The 17088-nt window shown below is 30.7% G+C and overlaps 1 protein-coding gene across 5 annotated transcripts in view; it reads left to right on the top strand.

The window, feature by feature from the left end:
- Positions 1 to 15307, top strand: part of LOC136989476 (YTH domain-containing protein 1-like) — a 101550-nt gene extending 86243 nt beyond the window's left edge. For 3 of the 5 annotated variants that reach the window (XM_067287633.1, XM_067287635.1, XM_067287636.1), the window contains 6 exons: positions 7977 to 8050; positions 10198 to 10225; positions 10315 to 10357; positions 12376 to 12447; positions 14189 to 14284; positions 14365 to 15307. In XM_067287633.1, coding sequence (XP_067143734.1) covers positions 7977 to 8050; positions 10198 to 10225; positions 10315 to 10357; positions 12376 to 12447; positions 14189 to 14284; positions 14365 to 14469 — 418 coding nt within the window. In that variant the 3' untranslated portion in view covers positions 14470 to 15307. Of the gene's footprint in view, positions 1 to 7976; positions 8051 to 10197; positions 10226 to 10314; positions 10358 to 12375; positions 12448 to 14188; positions 14285 to 14364 lie in introns of those variants that run through there. The other 2 variants (XM_067287634.1, XR_010882920.1) reach the window with 2 other exon arrangements.
- The last annotated feature ends 1781 nt before the right edge of the window (positions 15308 to 17088 follow it).

The following is a 17088-nucleotide window of genomic DNA, read 5'->3' on the forward strand; positions in this document are numbered from 1 at the left end:
TTATTTTACTTTTTAGCCAAAATAATTGATACTTGTATAACAATGATTAATGTGCTTGACTCTTCATTATTGTCCATCAAGTACAGGTAGAGTCCCATAAATTTGGCCAAGCCTCCAAGTTTCATATTTCTGGCTAAAGTAATGAATTGACAAGACATGTTTAGGTTGGTATGTTTTTTTTATTTTCTAAATGCATTTGAGTCTGAACAAGTTCTTCATCCTCTATCTATTCCAGCCTGAGATTGGATCAGATAATATTTTAGCAGGTAGCCATTCAACATTCCAAATCCTAAAGTGATTTCTTAAATATTTTATCTATTAGTTTCAATGTGATTTAATTCTTTTTAATTGTTTTATTCGATTTTGCCAAAGCAGAAGAAATTGTTTGCTTTTGAGATGAAATGCTTGATGTTTGAAGAATAGACTGGAATCTTTAATATTTAATACATTTTATTTTTTCTGGATGTTGATAGATTCTTACAGTGAAGTCAACTGGATTTGTGACAGATGTGGCTTGATGTATCCACATCAAATCATCTCTAAAGCTTTGAAATTTATACTTAGCTCAAATCCACATCTCGGCAACAGGCTCACTTTGACTATCCAGTTATTGTTTAATGTACTTAAAAGTGACAACATTTGTTTGTATTACTCTGTATAAGTAACAATAGGATAGAAAAGTGTATTTGGAAGACTTGGTTAACCATATAACCAAATATGAGATAAAAGTTGTTTGAGTGAATATTTTCCTTTTAATTTCCGACACTAGTTAATCAAAAGAATTAAAAATTGTACTGGTAGTAAAGAGGTTTGTAGTTGCTAGAAGAATCACATTTTTTGTAGCATTTCTTAATCAATTGGAATTTATATTGAATTATGCTGCATTGCATGCATACTTCCTTTATCCAGTTATGATGGCGAGCATATAAATCAAATATTCCTGCATTAAATGCCGATTGGTTATATAGATAGGCTTGTGTCATCTGTTTTATCTTCATATGTAGAGATAAATTCTGGCAATTAATGTACTTATCACCCCATTGCTCCATTACACTTGCCATATGGCCAACATCCCTGGGTCAGATCATTTGTAATAATTTCTAAGAATTTGTCCTGAACTCAAACCTGTGTCCTTCAGTACAATTTTTCTGCTATTATGAGAAAATTTTTTAAAAGTTGAGTATTCACATGAGCAATTTTCCCACACTATTCGAACACTTTTGACACTATGCATGTGTGACCTAGAAAAACCGATCACCAAAATCATGCAATTAAGTGCAAATTAGACACTCAAGCTGAATGAACTTTCTTCAAGCCAATTGGTGATGAGTGAGACAGTTTGGTGTCATTTTATGCAAAATGGTTCAGTGGATAGATACATCAACTGAGAAAATAATGATGATAGTTTGCAATTTTCCAGAAATTTTTGATAAAAGTATAGAGATAAAAAATAATAAATGGATGTTTTGTTTTCTTTTTTTTTCCATAATGAAAAGTATATCACTAAGACGATAATGTTATTGTTGGTCATCTTTGATTTATTCTCTTTTCTTCTGCCAGATAGCATAAGAATGAAACAAAATGGCTAAACAGTGTTAATTGTGCAGAAATTATGTGATTATAAACTGGCTTGGTATGGCAAAATCACTCTCATGGATAATCAATTTAACTCATTCCCAAACATCTGAATAAGTCTAACAAGTTTGCAGTGTTTCAATTCCAAAATGACACTGAAACACTGCAAAAGATGTATTTTTGTGTCAGTTCATTGTTTTAGCATATTAAATGTTAACTCCAATTACCATACTAATAAATACTAAATGAGGTCATTAAAGGATATGTTTATAAGCAATAGCTCAAAAAATAAGTTTATATAATATTGTTTATTAGGAATTGTATAAAACTGTATTTTCATTAATATTCAATAGATGCCAGCCGGATGACCAAGGCAGTTAAGGCATGGGCCTGCCACCCTGGGATTTGAATCTGGACGGTGCGAAGAATCCTAGATGGTTTTTGGTGCCGTCCGTCCCGGATACGTCGAGTCCCTCACCATCTGGCCTCCCAAATGTGAGCTTGGCCAAATTTACAATGAGCCCAAAACAGGCCATCTCAATGCCCATGGGACAGAGTCCAAAAATATACATGTACAGTTGGTGACCAAGGCGGTTAAGGTATTGCCTACCACATCAAAGGATCCAAATTGAGTACAAATTAATTTTTTTTAAATGCTGTATATTACTGTTGAAAGCATATATTTATGATTGCAGCAAATTTTTAGTTTGTAGAGGTCTTTTTTTGCATTAAACAGACTAGAGATAATCTGTTGATTATCATCTATTTTTGACATGTATACATCACTAGGTTGGTTTGTGAGTGCCACAAATAATAACAGAATTGGTGATACTAGCTGCTTTGTTCACATGACTCATTTACTTTTATGTAGTCTGTTTATTTTGATTCAGAACAATTTATTTATAATTATTATAAAATATATACAGGGACAATTTGACTTCTGTCTACAATTTTGTAATGGCAATGGAATTGTGTGTGACCTAGTCCCAATTTATCTTTCTTTAGGTACTCCCCTCCACACATCAATTCTTCATTCATTGTTTTGGCAATAATGTTATGCCTGTTGCCAATTGTACTGTATTGACTATTTGTGAGATTGTATGAATTTTTTCTTGGAAGCCAGGTGGCCAGTTGGCCAAGGTGACTAAGGCGTCGGCCACTTGTCAGATTTCAGACCTGGTGTCCCAGGTCTGAAATCTGATAAATTTGTCGGGGGACAACAGTCTGTCTTGGATACATCCAGTCTCGTTTCTTTCTATTGTCGCAACCATTCTCATTACAGATCTGGCCAAATTTGTGGCAGGCCAGAAAAAAGCCTCTCAGTGTTTACCAGACAGAAAGTGAAAACAAATGCAAAACTATTTAAGTGAAGAAGTAATGTTTTTCTTGCTCATGATATCCACTTATTAAAAATAAAATATACTATATCTTGACATGATCTTGGCATATGTATTCAATTTACTGATGATATGTTAAATATCATCATGTTAGCGTACTATTTTATGGTTTTTAATAATGTTGAATATTTGTAATTCTAACTCAGTGGTTCTTAACCTCTGGGGTGTGTGCACCCTCGGGTGCAAGAGAGCATTTCCAGGGGTGCGAGAGAAATTTCAAAGTTCTTTTTAAAAAAAATAGTTAATGCACGCATGGAAATGGAATTTGAAAAACTAGACTTAGAACAGTTCTGGTGTAAACAGTTAGAAGCTTCTCCACAACTGGCAGAAGTGGCACTAGAGACACTTTTATCATTTGCCACAGCTACCATTGTGAAATGGAATTTTCAGCACTTTTGCACATCAAAACAAAAGCCAGAAATCGCTTAAATGCATCTGATGACTTATGTGTGGCTCTTTCAAAAAAGAGCCTCATTTTAATAGAATTATTATAAATAAACAACAACAACCTAGCCATTAAAATTTAAATATTGCTTTTTATGTTATATAGTAAAATATATTGTAAATAAACATGGTATTTGTTTATGTAATAAATGTTTTTTCTTAAATAAAAAATATACACACATTTTTTAAGGGGGGTGCAAGAACTTATTTTCAGGTTCAAGGTAGTGCTGACCAGTAGAAAGATTAAGAACCACTGTTCTAACTAAAAGATTAAATAAATCTAGAATTTTGTTTAGTTCGGTCAGCCTAAATCTTCAGTTTTTCATCTCCCTTTAGTCTTTAATTTTCTTGAAAACCATTGAATTATTCAGCTAATTGTTTTCCATCTCTGTATCTAGTCATTAAAAGTGATATTAGATCATCTTCGGTACTCAAATAAATTTAATTAATTAGTGCAATTTTATCATTTTCATCAATATATAAAGTTCACAAGTACTATTTTCAAATTTTTTCCATTATTTTACAAATAGCTTCGAGACATATTGCATTTCATGTTTTGAACTTGATCCAAGGCTTGTTTTCTAAGTTTCTATAATTATTCTTTGCATTGGATAGTTAAAGTATACAACTTAAACTGTATTTGAATTAGAATAGTTACCGTTAATATACTTTGAAAATATTTGTTAATACACCCTTTACTTTCTCGGCTGTTATGTATACATAACAAGGGAAAGCATCAGAATCGTGTCAAATTTGACCCTTCAAATCTCCACGTTTCGAGACCTCCCAAATCCAAAAAAGAAAAAAAATTCTGTGGATATGTATGTGTTTGTGTGTCTATTCTGCTTAATAGCTCAGGGTGGGGTAAAGATTAAATAACGAAATTTGGAATGGTGGTTTGTATATGAGGGGCATTGATGCTATTAAATTTTGGTGGTTAAAGGTCGAGGGGGTAGGGAGATAAAGGGAGTTGTGTGTATCTCTAGTTGGGCCAGACTTAATGATGATTTTACTCGTTATTAACATTTATACTTTTTTATAAAACTCATCCCTATCCTCAAAATTAAACTTTTTGCCATTTTGTAGTAATTAAAAATATAAAAGTTTTTATAACAAAATATCATAACAGATGGCACCACATACAATTTTATTAAATTGTAATTAAAATTATAAAAGTTATTTTCTAAATAAAATCTCATAATAGTTAGGAAAGTTATGCAACTCATTGCTGGATTTTTTTTCTGTAAGACATTCACTCAAACATTTTATCACATCCTCTTTTAATTTTTTTTTTTAAATGCTTTTGAACTACCATTCCAGCTTCTATAATGCTGTCACAGATATTCACCCCCTAAAATTACTTAATGCATATTCTCGATTGATCTTAATTGTACTAAGGAATAACATACAGTACGGATACTGAATATTAAATTATTTTATTAATTATATGTATAAAATACAAAACACTGACATAAATGGTGTGGTTTGCTATGCAACACTTCAGAAACAAAAATGAATCATCTGTTACTCGAGGGTCTAGAGCCCAGCATTACATAATGTTTTTGTAATATATAAGTATTTGCTGAACTCTTTTCTCTGATTTTCTATAATTTCTATATGAAAATAGCTTCAAAATTGTTTACGTTTATTATATTTTTAATTGAAGATAGTGAAAATAAATTAATATAATTTCAACTTGTATACTATATTCATTTACTGTCAATGTTAATTTATTCTTTTGATTTTTCTAAAGTAGTCTCTGCTAGCAAATGGCAAAAATTATAATTATTAATCATTGAATATTTTGATAATTATAATCCAGATTGATTTCAGTCTAGAATTAGGATAATTTAATTAATTAATAATTACATAATTTGATCTAAAAACAGATGGTTAAGCTCCATCTTATGCTTGGATTTAATTGTTGCTTTAGTGCATTTAGCACGGAAGCAATTAACTCTTATTAGTATATTGTAGGTTGTCAATTTTCCCAGATTTGCTGGGAGACTGACAAAATTCTTTGGCTTCTGAATTTCATCCTTATCTTTCTATTCTTACTCAATGAAACAATTGACTATAGTTTATATATTACAAAGAAGCTAAAAAATGAGTTTAAAAGTATTAGAAATTATGGAAATGGAGAACTTTTGCAATTGGCTCTTTAGGCATTGGCTGACCTAGTATATGGTCTGGTAAATTATTTAATTAAAACTCAAATTTAATTTTTAATTATTAATTTTAGTGCAAAGATGCATCTTAATTATCTGCTTGTAGGCTAAATTCCATAATTATTAGTTTAATCTAGACTGAAAACAATCATCATTTAGATATATTTGACAGTCTAAAAATTAGATTTTGCTTAAGATTTATTAATCAGTCTACTGTTTATATATATATATATATATATATCTAAGCCATTTCAAGTGCTATTAAACTGTAAATGCTTCTTAATCAGTTAAAGAAATTTTGTATTTCAGTGTTAACTAATTGTTTATTCTGTACAAATACTATTATAAGTAATAGAATAAACTTGATAAATGGATATAACAATTTTGCAACTCGTTACATATTTTCAAATCTATCAGATTATACGGTGACATAACTTCATAATAAATTTTATATTTATTTGTCCCATCTGTGAATAATCCATCTTAACTGTTATTATGAGTAAATTTTTTTTATCAATCCAAACTGATAATTTATTATATTTTTTCTCCTTTCAATATGAAGTGATGGAAGTTTTGTTTTTATCATCTAATTATTATCCTGTCAATTTATTGGCATAGACAAGAATCAAAAATCAATTTTTAAAAAAGCAAAAGTCAGTTTTTTTCTAAAAATCCAACACAAAACTCGAAAATTAACAGATGTTTTCAGTTTAACAGCAAGTTTAGAACAGCATTTTTAAATTAGAACATTAATAATCATATTCACAACCGAGGATTGAGAGTTAATTAGAATTTAACCTGTAAGCATTCATGTACTAAAAGTGAATGGTGATTGCTTAACATAATTCCTACTGCTAAATGCTAACTGTAACTCTCAATTCTTAGTTGCAAATGTGGCCATAATTGTTCTTATTATGTATTCAAGAGAAATTAGCATTCTTATTTAAAATTCTAAATGTAAGGATGGTTGCTTAAAGCAATCAAAAAACATTTGCTAGTTATTGAAAGGGTCAGTTTGAAGAATTCTCAATTCAGTAATATGTGTTGTTTCATTTTTATCTTTGTCCATCTCGAATGAATTCTTCTGTACTCCATTACTGTATTTTTCAGCATATAAGACAACTTTTTAACCCAGGAAAATCTTCTCAAAAGTCGAGGGGTCGTCTTATAGGGCAAATATATCCCAAACTCTATATTTTAACTGTAAAAGTCAGGGAGTCGACTTATACGTCGGAAAATACGGTAGTTGTTTCAAATATTTTGACAAATTCATTTGCTGTCAAAACTCCAGTTATAGTTTATTATTTACAAAGCATAATTGGATTGACAGTGATTGAACTGTTGAAAGATTTGTAAGTGACTGATGGGATACAGCAGCATTTGACCAATGTGAATACAATAATTTTTTAGGTTAAACGAGAACACTAAAACAAATCCCACAATTTATAATTTAGTTGTTTGAAATTTGAAGATTGGACATTCATTAGTAAATTTTTTGGAATGTTTCCTATTTCTGGTGAGCCTTGTAATGTGAAAGACATCTTGTAAGGAACTTTGTTGGAAGATGTCATGCTTGACTCTGGGGTACCTAATAATAATTTTAAAAAAATAATAAAAAAAATACTGTTCTCATGTTCTCTACCTCCTGATTTTTGTCTTTCTGCTTATCAGTGAAGCATTTATCATTTTGTTGACCTTGTCTGTCTGTCGCTGTCTCACAACTACAGTGTATTCGTATCGTACGAAGACATGCAACTGTAAACTTTGGTAAAAAAAAAAACTACGGTATTTTTCCAGGCATCAAGCTATAGCAATGAATCCAACAAAAGACTTGAAAGCTTTTCTTTTAAATACATTTGTTTACAAGATTGAATCACGCAAAAACTGATGTCAGGATAGAATAAATCCAAAAACATTTTGCTTTTTTAAAATAGGATTTTTGAAACTTGATTTTTATCAAAAATGCAATATTTATCTAACTATTGATTTTTATCACTAAACCAATCATTCGATGTATTTTTCTGAATTTCTTGCAAAGAAGTGATAAAATTTGAACTGTCATTTTATATAAAAATACTTCTAAATTGATGATATTTTTTTTATAATAATACTGAGATTTTTTTTCTTTTAACATTTTAAATATAAAGGTGATTATACAAAATATAGTATTTTTCTTACTGCCATTGTGGTTCTGTAATGAGATGTTCCATATATAATAAATATAAGAATGCTTTTAAATCCTCTGATGTTCAGGATGTTATATATAAAATATATATTTATTTTTTCTTAATAAAGAATAAAATAAATTGCATTTTATTGATTACGTCCATAATTTACTGGTTGCATACCGACGAAACTTACAAATTTTTTATAGCGAGGTTCTTTTCTACAGACGGCGACGGAGACATGAGAGTTACGACATTCGATCTAGTAGATCAAAACACAGTAGGCATGATTTCCACGAAGGTACGAGACATGTTTTCTTTTTATTTGAAATATTTATTAAAGTATTTTAATTGTTAGCATTCCTGATGGATCCTCATTGAAAACTACTTAGAACTTGCCCTTATAAACACCCTTACAAATGGATCCTATCCATTTGTAAGAGTGTTTATAAGGATCTGTTACAATGTTATGTATCTGAAGCACTTTGCAAGAGAAGCAAAGAATGAGAAAAGGTACTAGAATTAATAGTAATCAAGTGATGTCTCTCAAACTTTATCTCTCTTGTGGATTCCTTATGACAGACTGAAGGCATTCAAATTTCCTAAAAAGTATTTATGCTTTAAGAGAAATAGTTTGAATTAGATCTCAATGTTTTTTGTTTAGATGGAAACACAAATATTAACCCAGAATACAAATGTGAAATCTTTTATAATTGTAAGTACTCTTGGTCCTGAAAGATCTTGCAAGGCTGAAATGTTACATAGCAGATTTGTTCAAATTGTACATTTGGCATAAAAACACAAAAACAAATGTACACACATTGTATCTGGATAGATGTATTTATCGAGAAAAAAATAGAAAACAATTTTGTAACTCAAAATCTAGGTCAAATTTTGGCAGTAGTAGCTAAAATCTAAAAAGCTTAAAAAGAATTCCCTATCAAATAAAATACTTTAATAAATCATATTTTTATTTCTAATATGCTTAAAATTATTTATTGTATACTTTAGTGAATTTTAAATTAAATCGATAAAACAGTTTAGAGATGTTTGGAGGCACAACAATAATTTGGGTTAAAAAAATTTTCTACAGAACAAACTTCAATAAAATTCTCTAACGTAATTTACCTATAATTAAAAATTAGAGAATGTTTTTGTGAAATTACTTAAAATATATTTATCTTGAAAGCAATATTCTATAACTTTTACTTACACTTTTTTACCTTAAGGTCCAAATTGACCAAAGAAAATGTTAACTGAAAGATTTCTTTAAAAAAGAAATTGGCATGTCCCGACTCCTTAATACAGACTGCATCCGATGGGAATGTAAAAAATGGATGCTGTTTATAAGTGGAATCACTGGAAGCTTGATTGTATATAGAATATTTTAAAACAACTTTTAATTAACTGGTGAAGCATGAATTGGAGTTTGTCTCTCATTCTGAAGTAATCTTCTTCTTCCAGTCATGCAAAGTTTTCAGGTTTTCATGAATAATTCTTATTGACAAATGCTTAATTACTTGCAGTGCTTAGCGCTTAAGTGTATCTCGCAATATTTAAGCTTAAAATGAGGTAGAAAAGGTTTGATTCCACTGAGTGGCATATTTGACATTTTAAATAAATTACTGTCAAATCTCAATAGAGTGCCATTCTCATAAAACACTAACAAACATTTGTTAATGGATCTTTCCTATAAATATTAGAAATTCCTTCAGTATCTGTAAATTGCTAAATGTAAAATTTTGCATTGCAAATAACACAATTATCACCAATTTGTTTGACTTTTACTATTTCAAACTTGCAAGTTGCATATAGATCTTGTTGGGGGTAAATTTAGGGGTACGTAGGACACATCTCCACCCTCATCCAGAGGTTTTTCCTAAGTAAGACAAAGTATTTTGGATAGTAAAAATTTGTAAGATATACTTTCTTTTTGCATCCCCTCTAAAGATTTCTCGATCTGCTACTGGATCTCATTACTAATATAATTCTTCAGGCTGGTTTATAGTCCAATGGCAGTGTGGAATTTCAGTCACTAGCCATTGGGTGGAGTTTATGAAAATATCATTCAATTTATGGTCAAATTTTGGCCAACAGCTAACTTGGTAGAATGTGGTGTTGACATCAGATGTCAAAGTTGAACAATGTTCAACTTTAGAGTCATGTTACAAGACCAGAAATGTGTATCTATAGTTTAATAGCAGAACAGAGGACGGAAAACTGTGGAATTCATTATTGCAGTGCTGTGCTGCCATTGGACTGTAAACTGACCTTCTCAGTGCTTCAGTTTAGTGCTACACTCAATTTAATGGCTGAATCAGATCAAATTTGATAGAATTCTGGAGACTATGTAAATTTATATATTGAAATTCATATATTATCTCTATTAAACTAATGTTATACATATTATAAAGTATATAAATAAATGATTTATTTTCTTACTTCTAGCTTATTTTAAAGAATTGAGCAGAGATAGGTAAGAATGTTGTTTGTTACTATCAAATGAACAAAAAAGTGTTTATGCAATTTAATATTTTATTATAACTTTTTGGAAATGTATTTCAGGTCATCTTTGGATCGTTATTTAAGGAGAGATATTATGAATGGAGTAAGTAAATGTGTAACTTTTACTTGAGTTTTTATAGAAAAATTAAGTGAAATATTAGCATTTGATGATCATTTGAACATGCTATTCAATATCAAATCTGTAATTTATTATGTTGAGTATGTCTTTTATAATATACCAACATCCTTTCTATGCTTTGCTTTTTCTCTTGATGTCCAGAAAATGGCATTACTGCAGTGTAGTAATGTATTGGATTGGAAAGACAAAGAAAAAAGAGACATCCAAAGATGTGGAGATTGATCCTTCAAAGATGATTGTCAGAGTTTGGGAAGAGTTGGAGAGCAATTAAGACAGAAAATAGAACTGGGTAGTGGATAGTAGTGGAAACATGGAACAAAGAGGGATGATGATTATGATTTGATCATATTTTTATTTTCAGAAAATATAAAATATATTCATACAAACTATTTTGCTATGAAAGTTTGACTAATACAAATACAGTCAATCCCATTTATACATTTTTCAATTGTATGTTTTTTTGCAATTATAATAGAACTTTGATTATCTGAAGACCAATTAACAATGTCCAATCATCCATACCACCGCTTGCCTTTCTTTCTCTCTCCCACTGACATCACATTGCAATTCTCTATTTGCTGTGACAGATCCAAATGATCAGTAAGATGCTACTTGCACAATGATGAATAATAAATACATACTGTACTGCTACCCTGTAATTGTATTCTTTGTGTGTTAATCCACTTCTCCAAAACATCTACAGAATAAATCAGTTTGGATAATTGGAGTTCTGCTGCAAGTTAAATATTTTCTGCATTATACGTTTTTCATTTATACAACTTCACATTTATATATAATAATTTTGGTATTCTACAGCACTTTTTTCACTTATACATAACATGTGATGCTGTTTCCAACAAATTTTCCAGTTTAGTAAATCACTCCAACAATCCAACAAATTGAAAATTTTCACCTTCTGTGTTTGTAGTGAGAACCAATTTTGCTAGGCAAATAAAAATCACTTTCTCGTTTGATTTTGCTATTTGCTATCAATGTGAGTGAGCTATTCTTCAGAATGACTGACTCTTTATTCTTCTGTGTAACTGAAGTTTTGGCAGGAGGAGACAACTGATAACGGTTTTGTCACATACTGTGTTGGACATGACAAAACCATTGGACAAAACAAACAAAACTTAGTCAATTTTTTTAAAGTACACAACTTAATTTTACACTGTTTTCTTATCCTTCTATATGTTGTTCAAATGTGTTATATATATATAGTAAATCAAAACTTCACTGTTAAGAATTAGACATACAAATTCAGTTGTACATTGTTAATTAATTTGTACTGCGCCATATTTTTGTGATAACTGTATTTTCTCTGAAAGTAATTCAAAAGTAGTTTCACTTGTATGTTTTTCTCAGTTTCCTTGAAAAATATGTAAATGGGATTTGACTGTATTTTGAATTGGTTGAATTTTCTAGTTGGGAGTATCTTTAATCTAGCAATGAGAACATTGTATTGATATGTCCGGTATACTTCCTTTCAATGCAGCTCAATACAATTCGTAATTCATGCATCTCCTTTGCAGTTAAATTTCTTTTAATTCATGGAATATGAATATGATTTATACATTATGCTTATAATGTAGCATATTTTAGCAAAGTAATTGAACACAATAAACTAAAACAAAATAAACATTATTTTAGGCAGTAATTCTCAGAGGGCTACAAAGATGGAAAAATGTGCCATCTTTGCAGTCCACTGTTTGAGAATTGGCCACATTTGCAAACCAAGATGTTGAAAATGATGTTGAGATCAGATTTTTCCAGTCTCTTAGCCTTTTGATCATCTTCATAAGCAGCTGCCCATGCTGCAATTTAACTATAGCTGCTGTATGCTTGGTGCCATCTTTGATGCCAATGTAAGCAATGTTGATATAACTCAGGCATGCAACTTCTTCAAACACCATTTGTGGGATTTAAAAGATAGAAATGAAAATAAATATAAAAATAATAATCACTCCCTTCTTTTCTTGCAGGAGTATGCCGACTACATGAGAGAATTCCATCATCAGAGACCGCCATTGCCACCACTCCCCTTTGGTGCACCGGTAAGTCTCTTAGTAAATTATATCATTCTTAATTTTACTTAAGATGACAATTTATGCTCATTTAAATTAACATAAAAATAATGTTATATTATATTAGATATAGACAAAGTTTATTGTTGTATTATAAAAATATGCATTTATATTCAACAAATAGTTGCTTTTCAGTATTTTGTTTATGATTTGCAGACTTACACATATTTTAAGCATGAACATTTTTTCATTTTACTGTACATAAACAAACATGCTGTAGAATCAATATAACACAGACAACAGTATCTAAAAACTTGTTTCATGTTGTATGTATTGAGCATATATTGTATTTTTCTTACCTTTATTAGAGCAAAATATAATCTTGTACCATATTTTTGGATTCTGTGAGAACTTTTCTCAAATTTAAAAGTAAAATTGCCTGCCAAATTTTGGCCAGGTTGCATCAAGTTACATTATATCAGGTCTACAATATATATATATTCTAAGATTAAGATTTAAAAATATTTCTTAAAATCAAATTTAAATATTATTCAGGAGTGTTTTTTGACTTAAATTTATTGTAAGGAGTTGGAAAATGTCTTGATTCTTTTACAAGTTAGAAAATTGGAATATTTTAAAAGTCTTCTAGTAGTAACACTTAATTTTATTTTTATTCCTGTAGTGTATATCAAGAATTAACCATAAAACACTATTATTAAGTAGAATTTGAAAATATACATATTATTTAGAAAACTAAGAATTTCTCAGAAAAGTGACAGAAATATTTTCTATAGATGGATTTTTCTGTTTTTTATTTAAAAAACCATTTCCCTCTTTTGGGGCATTGTGAACGTGTTTATTATATGGCATCTGCAGGTTCGTCTGAGCAACGAGGAGCAGGGCCAAACATATCCAAGTCAGATTACGGCTGAAAAATTTTCTGGTAATCCAGTCCATAGTCAAACCCAGATTCCTCACAGTAACAGGCATGTGTCTTAACTGCCTCAATTGTTCTGTTGATACACATTGGAGATATTTATCTTTCAAGGACTAGTTTCTTTGGAATTCAGTGTGATGACTCAATGTTTTTTAGATCAAATGATGATGACAGATTTTTACAAAAAGACAGTAAAATGACAGATGATAGTGATAGTGATGGCTAATAGAAATATCAGAACAAACTTTCAAGATATATCTATCCTTTGAAAAATAAAATTTGGATCAAAGAAGATGGAGACTGGAAACAATAAAAGTATCAATATGGAATTGGTGATTAATTTGTAAAGAAATGGAGGTGCTGATTTTATACAGTGATGAAAACAAATATGCAAGTTAGGCAAACATAAAATGCCATGCAGTACCAGCTTGGCAGAAGTTACCATTGAACCGGTACTGCATGACATTTTATGATTGCCAATTGGCAACCATTCTAGCAGTAGCACTCTTTATTTTTTTTACTCAAATGTTTCTGACTGCTCATTATGCCACTCAAGCAATCACTCAAGCCTCATTCATTGAGCTGGTCTGAAGCCACAATGCCACATAAGTAAATTTTCACCATCAAATATTTAAATTCTTCCTGTTTCTGTTTGAGGGAATCAAAATTACTTAAATAATCCTCTTCGGTTTATTATTTCTCTAAAACATTTTTTCCTCCTTTAAGCAATAGTAGTATATTTTTACAATGTAATTTAAATTGTTTAATTTTTGTACAAAAATGTATATTGTTTACTCTTATGAAAAGTACAAATCACTTTTTTTTTTTTTTTAGCCATCATATGGTTTAGAGCCCCCACCTTATTACGAAAGAACTCTGCATCATCCAGATTTCATGTCGCTTCGCCCCAGACCGATGGATAAGCGTGCTGTGAGTTATGTTTAATAACATTTAAAATTATGATAGTGTTAAAAACATCTTGAATATATTAATAGAAAGAAAAAATAAAGATATTTAATTGTAATTTCCAGTACGAGCGTTCCGTAGACGACTTCCTCAGAAGAACAGCAAGACCACCGAGCCGACCGGATCGCAGATACAGAGATCACCTGTGATAGAAAGAGCGTTACGTAAATCAAAGAAAATTTTGACGAGATGATTGTTAACAAGCTCGATAAGTTGTAAACGAGTAATTTATGAGATAAGCTGTATATTTGTTTATTGTAAACGAATTTCTCAGCGAGCGAACGTTGGACGCGGCAGAAGTACCATCTGAGTTATACTTCACTCCATAGAAAACTCTGACATATTCAGTGAAACAATTACTTTATCATTCAAATACTAATAAATTGAGTTTTATACCTTCCACATGGCCATTTGATAGACTCGTTTTGTTAATGTTAGAGAAGGTGAAAGTTTCGTGTGTAAGTATCACTCGAAAATGTCCTCGAAGTCATAGAATTTTGCAAGTAAATTTCGGCATTTTCGGCAAACCTATTAGGAAGTTACAGGGATCCCTTTTACTCACAGAATTTCAGTATAACGGTATCTTTAAAATATCACTATCGTCAATGTATTTTTAACACGCAAACAGTTTCTGTAATGTAGAATTGCGCTTCCTAATTTCATAGATACGTTTATGCCATTTAGTTAAGTCAATGTATATACAAGAGATTCATTATTGAAAGAATGTCCATTATAGATACTTATGTATATCATCTGTATATTGTATGCACATTTATTTTCGTCGATATTTTAAATTGTCAAGAAATTTTTTAAAAATCACTCATTGTCATTGGAGTCAGGATTGTCATTTCATTTGCATTGTCAAATTTTCCTAAATGTTAATTGCTCACTTGAATATTTGTAAGTTTTTTGTTCTCCTTTCTGTAGTATAGAAAGATAGAGCTTGTGGATGAACTTGTACAACAAATAAAGAAGTTTTTAACTTTGCTTTGTTTATACATCACTCATTTTGCCAGTAGAAATTAAAATTATAAAATAATTATATTGTAAATTCAATTGGAAATCTCTTTAGAGTGTGAACAGTTTAGAACAGCAGTTCTCGACCTTTTTTCGCTCGCGTACTATCCGAGCCTTCTGCTTGCAGACTTGTAGCACTAATGAATCCTTCTTGCATAACCCTGGTAGTACGTGTATCACTGGTCAAGAATTGGTTTAGAAAATTTCAGTAACATTGGACCCTATGCCTTATCATCTAGAATTAGTGAGAGAAAAATACAGAGTGAGAGACAATGCAATTAGTTTTTTCTTACATGTGCCAATCTGCAATGGAAAATTGGCAGGTAAATGAACAATTAAACGGGATTTTTGATATTTATAATGAGCTACAAAGTCAAGTACAGCTCGTTTTAAACATTAGATGTATTATTTAATCCTTCATTTAAAATCATATAAAGATTGATAAGTTCCCAGATTATCACTAGTAAACAATATGACATCTCTTGATTTGTAGTCCATTGGTAGTGTAGTAGGTAAAACTGCCAAACAGTGGTGGTTGATTGTGGATTTGCATCTCACCAACTTGCTGACCACATGAAGTTTCCTGATTTTCCATAAAAGTCAACTCTTCGGCAGATTTCCCACATGTTGCACTGCATCCCAGCATTTCCCAAACTTGGTCTTGGTGAAGTGGAGCCCTTAAGCAAGGAAAAGTTTTTTGCAGAGCTCTTGCAACTCGTCAGCATCTTTTGCTATAAATTTTTACAATTGACAGAGAAAGAATGAGGCTACATGATTCAAATGTTTTATTTTTTATTATTATTTCATTGAATGATTAAAATATGTATAATTGTGTACAACTATTTGTTAATAAACAATTATATGTATTTTTATCATTTGATGAAATGTCAGTCGTACAAATGGTGGGTAATAAGAGCAAGTGGCAACTACCATGTTGGAGCATACTGACGACTCAAATAACGGCTAGCTTAAAAATACTTATAAAATAAATAAACAGTGCATTTGATTCAATAACTTTAAAAGTGTTTTAAAAGATTCAAGGATCCTAGCATTTCAGTTGCAGAGCCCACTTTGAGAAATGTTGCCTTATCCAATCCCATTCTCTTTATTATGTTTCTTCTTTTAACTTTAGATAATGGGAACAGAGCTTGAATCCATGAGATTTCTTAAAGTTTTTGATGTTGAAAAGTAGTTTGAAATGGCTCACATGTGTAAATCAAGCATAATGCAGTGAAGATTTCTTGGATTTTTCTATCTTTCCTTTATCTCAATGCAATCAAAACAATATTTTTCCATGAATGATCTGTTTATAACAATTTTAAAGTTTTTAGCCTCATAAAAATATTACAAAGCAAATTAAACCACAGATTTGGTTTAATGGGATATGGCAACACAATACTTAGGTGGATTGCCCACGTGTTATGCTGCCTTATATAATCAAAGCAACATTCTGCAAGAATGGCCCCTACTTAGAGTGAAGGAAACCCGAAAATTCCACATGGCCAGCCCACTGCTGAGGCACAAATCTGCAACCAACTACCGTCATCTGCCCGGTCATCGATGGGCTGTTTAATCATGGGATAAGATTTGAAACTGAAATTCTATTATCTTGAAATTTCAATCCTTAATTTTCTGTAACAATCCTAGTCCTTACAAAGCCATGAAAGATTAGGATTAGGATTCATTCAATATCTAGCACTGGCTGGTCGTGCAGATTAACCTCTGAGGCAGCCTCAATTTTGCTCCCAAAA

The sequence above is a fragment of the Centruroides vittatus genome, unplaced genomic scaffold, assembly GCF_030686945.1.
Source record: "Centruroides vittatus isolate TY-2023 unplaced genomic scaffold, ASM3068694v2 scaffold_576, whole genome shotgun sequence".
Lineage (NCBI taxonomy): Eukaryota > Metazoa > Arthropoda > Arachnida > Scorpiones > Buthidae > Centruroides > Centruroides vittatus.